General features: G+C 44.3%; 1 protein-coding gene across 1 annotated transcript; it reads right to left on the reverse strand.

Annotated features, from left to right (window-relative positions):
• Window positions 1-499: 499 nt before the first annotated feature.
• Window positions 500-9,081, reverse strand: BCDIN3D (BCDIN3 domain containing RNA methyltransferase). The gene is made up of 2 exons (XM_027542801.1): window positions 8,129-9,081; window positions 500-4,187 (listed from the first exon to the last, which is right to left on the reverse strand). The coding sequence occupies exons 1-2, from the start codon at window positions 8,531-8,533 to the stop codon at window positions 3,543-3,545; spliced, it is 1,050 nt and encodes a 349-aa protein (XP_027398602.1). The 5' UTR covers window positions 8,534-9,081; the 3' UTR covers window positions 500-3,542.
• Between the last annotated feature and the right edge of the window lie 795 nt (window positions 9,082-9,876).

The raw sequence follows: 9,876 nt of genomic DNA on the forward strand, positions 1-9,876 counted from the left end.
TTCATTCAACAAGTAATTCCTGGCTGCCTGCCATGTGTCAGACATTGAGTTAGGCCTAGATATACAAAAATAAGTTGAGCTTGAGGAGCTCAGTCTCCTGGTGGTGAGGAAGAGGCATCAAAACAATTATAGTATGATGAGGTAAACACTGGAATAGAGGCTTCCATGCAAAGTCCTCACTAGAATATAGTAACAAGTTTAAGTACTATAGTAGTTGGGGAAGATTTGAGAAAATGTAACATCTAAGCCATCTTTTAGGACAAACAGTTGAACCACACTGCAAAGTGGAAGAGGGGGGAGAGCAAAGGCAAGCAGGAGTTTGTGCTATGAAGTTCAGTTCAGCACAGCTGATGCATGGAGGAAAGGCATGAAGACTAGCACTGTCCTATACAACTTTCTGCAACAGTGGGAATATTCTCTTTCTGTGCTGTCCAATAATCTAGTCACTAGTCCATATGGCCACTGAACACCTGAAATGTGGCTAGCAGAACTGAGGAGCTGAATTTTAAATTTTATTTATTTAATTTAAATAGCAAGCAGCTACCTTACTGAACAGTAGTCGTTAGGTGCTGGATAATGGACAAGACTCTAAGCACCTGGAAACCACTGAAGATGTACCTGGAACCTTTGGTAGGCACCAGCCACATGGATGGAGTAAGTGGAACTTATACATTATTGGTAGAATTTACTGGGCTGTATTTCAATGTGGGAAGTATAAATGAGGAGAATTAACTGAAATTTGTAGCTTGAACAATGAGTGGCTGCCAACAATTGAGAGGATTAGGTTTGGAATAAGGGTAGTGAGTTTGCTTTGGGGATATGTTGGATTTGAGGTGCCAGATAACTGTCTAGGGAAAAGTGTTAGTTACTCAGTCATGTCTGACTCTCTGTTACCCCATGAGCCCACCAGGCTCCTCTGTGGAATTCTCCAGACAAGAATACTGGAGTGGGTTGCCATTCCCTTCTCCAGGGGATCTTCCTGACCCAGAGACTGAACCCAGGTCTCCTGCATTGCAGGCGGATTCTTTACTGTCTGATCTATCAGGGGAATGTGACTACAAAACAGGGAAATATTAATCTGCAACTGTGGAGGTGGGGCTTATAACTATTGGGGGTTGTCAGCGTAAAGGTATTGGAACAGAGGAAATCACCCCAGGAAAAATGTGTAGAAGAGGACTGGATGGACACTAAGGAACCCCAAGCGTCACAGTATGGTCTGTATCAACTTGCGTCAGAATCATATGGGGTACTTGTCAAAAAGATTCCTCATTGTAGATGTATCTAATGCCACAGAATGTATAGTTAAAACTACATTTTATGTTACATTTATTTTACCACGGTAAAAAAATGCAAAAAAAAAAAAAAAAGTGCCCAAACCCCAAATCAAACCAAAATCTTAAGCCCCATTTCTGACCTGAATCACTGTTTCTGGAGATGAATCCAGGACTTCCAGGGTAATTCTTATACAAATTAAAATGTGAACCAATTGCTTAAGGGACAGAGAGAAACTAAGAGACTGGAAGAGAATAAACGGGGAGAGGTACGACAGAAACCAGGGTGAGTGGTTCAATAAGGAAGGAGGCAATAGTGTTGAACGATTCCATGGCTCAGGAGGAAGACTGAAAAAAGGCCTCAGAATACGGTGTTCAGGTGGCCACTGATGAATGGGAGGAGAGGGAGCAGAGGCTGTGGCATCCGTTCTTTCAAGGGCTTTGCGTATGTTTGGTGGTGAGGAGATGGAGGGAAAGACTGCATAAGGTTGAGAGGGAGACAGGACAAAGGAAAAGTTGGTGGTTTTGAAGATGAGAGAGAACTGAACATGTTGGTAAGTGGACAGGAAGGAGTCAATGAGGCCAAAGGACACCAAGAGGATCCTTAATAAAATACAATTTGGGAGGGGTAGTATAGGTTGGGATCAGGAACTTAGGCAGAGGTTATTTGGGTAAAAGATTACTGGGTAAGTTAGAAGTGAAAACAAGGGAAGAAGAAGGGTTCAAGACTGAGGGCAAGAAAAGACTTCCTGACACCGCAAACAAGAATGGCACTCGGTGGTGGTTAGGGCACCTGCGTAGATTAATGGAGCAGGAAGAGCCAAGAGCCTGCAGAGGGGAAAAGTCTGCAAGAGTCACGAGGGTAAAAGTGATCAGAAGCAGCAATATAAAAAGACCGAGAAGTAGTATTGGAGTCTAATTGAGATTGGAAATGGCACCAACCATACAATTATCCTGCACAAAATAGAAAAATTGGTTTTCCTAAATGAAGGTTTTGGTTCCATCCTCCTATTATTTAGGGATTGCTCTGGCTTCTGCTCCCTCATGCATAAAGTTCAAATTCCTTAGTAGGAACTTTTCCTAACTTCTTCAAGAGGTCCAACCTCTAATTGGTGGTTCAGACTCTCGTTCCCTTTTCCTCCCTCTTATAACATCAACTCTGAAAACAGGATCTTAGGGATTTTTAAACTCATCAAACCAGTTTCCCTTCTTAGCTAGGTGTTTTGTTTTTCTATCTTCTCTCCACCAAATCTGTTTCTACCTTCCACTTTCCCTTGGAATAGACTCATGGATGTTTTAAAAATTGACACCTGTCAGATATCAGTGACACCTGTTTCATAGCACAGATGCTACAGCCAGCCAACTCCAGGCTGCATTTAGTATACGCTTCCCTGCGAATATTCCCATCCCCATAGTGGTATGTACCTCCATGCTGGTGTGCTTTGGCAGAGGTCCCTGACAAAGAAGTCCAAAATTTACTTACTCACTGGCATGTTTTCTGCTTTGAGCTTGGGTGAGGTTCTTTTTCTTGAGCTGAAACCTCCAGGGGAAGAGTGGTTAAAGGCATAAGTTTCTTTTCTACTCCAGATTCACAGGGTATTCTCAATCATACTCAAGTCACTTTTATTATATATAATTGTATATACTGTATACAATCCCACTTCATTCATTTCATTTGTACCAGTTGAATTTTGAGTTCATGATTTAAATCTTTTAAACACTTTGTAAATGCTAGTCAATGTATCTTGGCTAATACTGTATCTGTGACTGCCATGCTCAGCCTGGGCGTGCTGGAAACTTGACCTGCTCTGGAAAGATATTTTTCCTACCAAAGCTCTCCTTTAGACAGGCCAGTGACTTTTCTTTCCAGACTGTATTGTGAGGTTTTGCCTCATAGACAGGATAAGTCTAGAAGAAAGCCTGAAGAAGGCAGATCAGATTCAAGTAGCCCAGGGAACAGACACATTCTAAGGCTAACCTTGTCTAAGTTTTCCTAAATAATCACCAAAAGCAGCCCCTTCCATATCCCAGAAGCACTTTCTCTAGGTTACCTCCTGCCAGACAGCCCAGGTCATTGCCCCTCAGACAGTCTCCTCAGGGATCATCCCCCAAAATGGGGAACAGATAATAATTTGTTTAGTTCCATGTCCCAGAAACAAAACTTCTGCCAGGTTTGGAGGCTGCCTAACTACCAGGAGTTAAGGAGAATGAACTTAATTTTTATATAAAACTCTTTCAATATCTCTATCCTGGTCTTACCGCCCTCCCATCTCACTCTCTCCAGAATCTTATTCTGTTCCTTTCTTTTCCTTCTTCTATCAGCGACTCAGGGATCGGATGAGTCTCTGTGGCTTGTTTTGTCCTGAAGAGCAGAAGGCTTCGGTCCCATTTGGTGTTGCCAAAGCAGCATACTAATTCCATGCCATGGTCCTGGGTCAAGATCTGCACAATCTGGCTGGCCATATCACCTCGGATGGCCAGGGAGCGGAAGTGGTCAAAATCATGGAGGCCCAGCTTCCGGAGACGCCTTGCAGCTGCCCGGTAACACTTCCAGGGCTGTGGCTCCACGAGGAGGTAGCGGCATAGGGAAGAAAGGTGGGCCAGGAACTCCCACAGGCCTTGGTCCCCATGGTTCAGGTGAATCCACATGGTTACTGACATGCAGAAGCCAATATCAAAAACTGAGCGTCCAAATTGGCTCAAAAAAGAGCTCAGGAGAACTTTCCGGGTCCTTTGATTCATGAAGTCCAGGGTAATAAAAGTCAAACCATCAGGAAAAGGGCATTCTTTTTCAGCTCGTTCCACCAGGACTGGATCTATGTCACAGCAGAGGAGATGGAGTTCTCTTGAGGCATCTAAGCAGGTCTCCCCATCATGTAGGGAAAGGAAATGTTTGTATAGAGCCACACTCAGATCCTAGAGGAATCCAAAAGAGCTTTGTCATTGCGGCTCTCAACCAGTGAATGGAAGAGAAACCTGTATCTCTTAGACTCTCACTGAATCACCTACTCCTAGCTTTATGGGATGTAAGGTTCTTAAACTATAGCCTAAGGAGGTTGCCCCCCAAAGTTTTCCACAGAGCCCTCCAGGGGTCTCAGGCTGTAATGCATCATCTCTATACCTTCCTGATACTGATGGGTTGCATGGTTGAAAGTTATAGCCCAATGGATGCAGCAAAGGAGTCCAGAGCTGTATTTTCCAGCTTAAGTAACATGCTTTTTTTTTTTTTTTTTTGAGTATCTCATACCCCAGGGAGGAGCAAATATTTAGGAGGCATAATAACCATGCTCCCTGCCAGGAAGGTGAGGAAGAGAGCAAGCACCATCTCATAAAAATCTACTTCTCAGACTTGTGGTTGGGAAAGTCTGGATTGCAAAAAGTCCTCATTCAGCCTTCACTCTGCATCTTCAGTTTTACTACATGTCTTACACTTCACCACCCCCTTTTGAGACTTACTCTGCTTTTGTATCCATTATCCCCAAAAGTCACTGCAGACCTCCTTCTAGCTAAATCCAATTATTTGTGATTTTCATCACCTTAGCACCTTTTTGACTCTTAAGTCACTATCTCCTTTCTCTAACTTTGACTTCTATAACCATTATAACTAACTCAAATTTGTGTTCTAATCTGTTTTTTCCAAGGCATTTTTCTATTCACTACCTCATTTGCTCTGTGCAACAATCCTATGAGGATAATATATAAGGCCTTCGTGCAGGTGAAGAAAGTGTATCTGGAAACAACCCAGATGTCCAATAATAGTAGCAGGGATTAAGATGGTATACCAGATAGCAATTAAAAAGGAAGGAATTCAGTTTAGTGCAGCAACATGGATGACTCACGCAAACACATAATGCCGAATAAAAAAGCAGGACACAAAAAGAAAATATATGGCAAGCTTCCATTTATATGAAGTTTGAAAATGTATAAAATTAAACTACATTGTTTAGGGATACAAAAATAGTAAGCTATAAAAAAAGCAAGGAAACAATAATAATAAAAGTTGAGCTCTCTGGGTAGAGAGGGGGGTTTATGAGCAGGGAAAGGCATATGGGAGACTTCTTGGGTGGCTGACATTTTATTCTTGATACAGACACTAGTCATCAAAGTTTCTGCTTTATAATAATTCATAAAGTGTGAATTTGTTTTGTGCACTGTTCTCTATGTGTGGCGTAGTTCACACACACACAAAAAAGACCCCTGTATTTTAAAAATTATGGTTCACAGGGCAGTCCAATGTCAGATGGTTATTACATGGCAAGATTTAGGCAACATTAAGGTCTTTATTCCATAACAGGCATCTCATACTTTAGTAGGCATTCACATCACCTAGGGATCTTACTAAAATAAAAATGTTAAATTAGTAGATCTGGGTTGGGAACTGAGATTCTGTATTTCTGATAAGCTTCCAAGTCATGCTGATGCTATAGTTCAAGGACCACATTTTAAGTAGGAAGATTCTATAGTATTCTGCTTAAAAATTTCTTCCTCTCTCTGTATTTATTTGTTTCCCTCCTCCTAGCTGATCTTGGGTGTATCAGATTTAAAAAAAATCTTTTGACCATGCATGCATGGCATGTCAGACCTTAGTTCCTTGACCAAGGATCAAACCCGTGCCCCCTGCACTGGTAGACTCTTAAACCACTGGACCACCAGGGAAGTCCTGGGTGTATCCCATGTTTGATCAGTCATTTTCATCACATCAGTCCCTCCTCTAAGACATCTCTTAATACTCTCCATCCTTATTTCTTGAATCTTAGAGTCCCCAGGAAGCTTAAAAAAAAAATACAGACTCAAGGTCTCAATCCCCAAGTGTCTGATTCAGTAGGTCTAGAGTAAGGCCTAGTTATTAAGATTTAAACAAAGTAGCCCCCAAATTATGGCATATCTATACAAAAAAATATTATGAAGCTACTAAAAAAGAATGTAGTGACATGAGTGATCTCCAAATTACTAAATGAAGACCAAGATGCAAAACAGTGTGCTATTATTTGTAAAACTAGAAGAGGTGAGATATTTATACATACACAGATGTCTGTGTACACATAGGCCACATACTCAAGAAACTATAAATAGCAGTTGCCCTTGTGTACAGGAAGAGGCTTTCCTGTTGCTCAGACATAAAGAATCTGCCTGCAGTGCAGGAGACCTAAGTTCAATCCCTGGGTCGGGAAGATCCCCTGCAGAAGGAAATGGCCACCCACTCCAGTAGTCCTGCCTGGAGAATTCCATGGACAGGCTTAGGAGCCTGGCAGGCTACAGTCCACCGTCACTCAGACACGACTGAGTGACTATCATCATAGGAAGAGGAGGATGTAGGGTCAGGAGTAGAGACTTGCCATGTATCCCTTTGTATTTTGAATTGGGGGGGGGTCTTGCTGCTGCTACTGCTGCTAAGTTGCTTCAGTCGTGTCCGACTCTGTGCGACCCCATAGACAGCAGCCCATCAGGCTCTGCCGTCCCTGGGATTCTCCAGGCGAGAACACTGGAGTGGGTTGCCATTGCCTTCTCCACTGCGTGAAAGTGAAAAGTGAAAGTGAAGTCACTCAGTTGCGGCCGACTGGTAGCGACCCCGTGGGCTGCAGCCTACCAGGCTCCTCCATCCATGGGATTTTCTAGGCAAGAGTACTGGAGTGGGGTGCTATTGCCTTCTCCGGGGGGGGGGGTCTTATCAAGTATTAATACAAGAATCTTTTCTTAAGTGCAAAATAATAAACTCCCTAAATATATAGCCAAGTTTAGGAACCACTGCCCTAGTTAACTGCAACCATGTCTTGGCTCCTAAGGTGCACATATAGCACTTTCAACTTTAAAATCTATTGTGGTTTCCTAATGCCTTTCCTGAAACCTCAAATCTTATATCCAGTTTCTCTTTTCCACTGCTTTCCCCCTCTGATTTCATATATCATCACAGAAGAGAAATGTCTGCAAAGGATAGTCAGACACCCATCTCTACTCATTCCAGCCTTTAGCCTGTGTCCAAATGTAAGCCCCCCCCCCCCCCCCCCCGCCCCGCTCCTATTTACCAGCTGTGTCCCTACAGCCCTCAACCTTCTACTAAAGTCTCTTCTGCCTAAGGCCAGAAACAGGGTAAAATTTTCCTTACCCCTTCCCCTCCTGGTCTGGAAAGGAGTGACGGTACTAACTTTGTGAAGCATCTGTAATCATAGGGTCAGAATGCCTGCTCCTCTAGGATATCCTAGTTACTACAAATAGGTGTTAGAGAGACGCTCCGCTGTTTTGCTTGTGGTCTGACTATAATCATTCTTATGCCTAAGAATACTTTGTGGTAAGAAAATGTGGCAAAGCCTTCCTCTAACAGGATGCTTTATTTTCTTTCTCGATCTTCTCCACTGTCCTCAGCCAATTGATTGCTTTTAAAATATCCACTTGGCTCTGCACTGTTTCACACTTTTCTTAATTTCACGCATGATTCTGTCACCCCCAGCTCATCTCATCCAGTAAACCAATCCCAACTCCACGCTTCAAACGTGAGTCTCAGGCAGCCCCCCTCTCTTCGAGCAAGTCGCCAGCCACGCTGGACAGGAGGCAACAGCCGGAAGCCCAGACACTTTGGCCCTGCCCACCCGGGGTTCGGTCGAGACGCTGCAAGTGCGGAGGCGGGGCGCAGGAATTCCGAACGTACTTGAAAATGATTCCTCCCCCAGATTCCTAAGAGAGATGGTGTTAGGACCCCGAGGGTCCTGTAGCAGCAGTGAGGGGTCGAACGCTAAACCTTTAAACTCATTTTGGGAACGCTGTGAGGGGTGTAATACCACGCCCAGGCCGAAAGTCCAGAGGACTTGAAAGCTGCCAACCTCTCGGCTCAACCGACGTCCGATCCCTCCCCCGGCACTCACCCCGGAGTTACACCCCACGTCGAGCCCCAGGATCGGCCTTGTCTCGGGACTCTGAGGGAAGAGCCGGCGAAGCAGCTCCGGGGGTAGGAGGCGGAGCCGTTGCTCTGGAGGGTGGAAGCGGGAATAATGAGGGAAATTTCCGAACGGGGCTGCCCCGGGTTCCAGAACGCGCGGTTTCTCTTCCGCCGCGGTCTTCTCAACGCCCCCCGTGGCCTGCTCCGTGGACGCCGCCATTAGTCTCAGTCTGGCCTCTGAGTCCCCTCGGAACCGGAAATCTTGAACCTTCAGGCCGCCCGGGCTCCAGCGCGCTTGCGCTGAACGGCAAAGGGACTGAGTATAAAGGCGGCCTCCCATGGGTGAGAGCGGGAATAGGGGGTTTGCGTTGCCTCGTGGCATCATCGCCATAACCTAGGAGGTGGTTAGTAATATTATTCTGTTTTTTGTGTGTGAGAAACAAGCGCAGAGAGATTGAATGACTTGCTGAAGCCAACGGTCTACCCAGAACAAGGCATTTATTGGGATTTGGAAATCTGTTTTGGTCTAACTTCCTTCCTTTACAAATGCATAAAGTGAGACCCAGAGATTAGAAATTACTTGCTTAAGGTTGCACGGGAATATATGACCCAAGAACTTGCACCCGTTCATCCTGTGATTCCAGGAAAGGGTAGCTAGAAACTGTTGGTCACTTGAGGTGCCAGAAGACCCAGATAGCCCAGCCTGCCACGTGGGTCAGGTGGACAGGGGCAACTGGAGACTGTGAGCTCTTGAGAGGTAAGGACTGTGCCTTAAGAGCCAGTACATAAGAGGGCTTAACAAACGCCAGACATTTTTCTAAACTTTTTACAGGTAATTTGTTTAATCCTCACACCAACCCTGTGAAAAAAGAACCATAACTAATATCCTTTTTATATAGGTGAGAACATTGAGGGACCACAAAGTTAGTAATTTGTCCAAAATGAAACAGAAATGATAGCACCAGGATTTGAACCCAGGTACTTTGGTTCTGGAGGTTGTATTTGCAACCATTATGTTGTTCTCAACCTGAATCCCCTTTTTGTTCAGTTGCTCACTCATGTTGGACTCTTTGCAACCCCATGGACTGCAACATGCCAGGCTTCCCTGTCCTTCACTGTCTCCCCGAGTTTGCTCAAACTCATGTCCATTGAGTGGATGATGCCATCCAACCATCTCATTCTCTGTTGCCTTCACCTCCTGCCCTCAATCTTCTCCAGCATCAGTCTTTTCCAATGAGTTGGCTCTTTGCATCAGGTGGCCAAAATATTGGGGCTTCAGCTTCAGCATCAGTCCTTCCAATGAATATTCAGGACTGATTTCCTTTAGGATTGACTGGTTTGATCTTGCTGTCCAAGGGACTTTCAAGAGTCTTCCCCAACGCCACAGTTCAAAAGCATGAATTCTTCAGTGCTCAGCCTTCTTTATGGTCCAACTCTCACATCTGTGCATGACTACTGGAAAAACCATAGTTTTGAGTATATGGACCTTCATCAGCCAAGTGATGTCTCTGCTTTTTAATGTATTGTCTATGTTTGTCATAGCTTTTTTTCAAGGAGCAAGTGTCTTTTAATTTCATAGCTGCAGTCACCATCTGCAGTGATTTTGGAGCCCAAGAAAATAGTCTGTCACTGTTTCCATTGTTTCCCTCTATTTGCTATGAAGTGATGGGACTGGATCCATGATCTTAGTTTTTTATATGTTGAGTTTTAAGCCAGATTTTTCACCTTTCATCA

This window comes from Bos indicus x Bos taurus, chromosome 5 (assembly GCF_003369695.1).
Source record: "Bos indicus x Bos taurus breed Angus x Brahman F1 hybrid chromosome 5, Bos_hybrid_MaternalHap_v2.0, whole genome shotgun sequence".
NCBI lineage: Eukaryota > Metazoa > Chordata > Mammalia > Artiodactyla > Bovidae > Bos > Bos indicus x Bos taurus.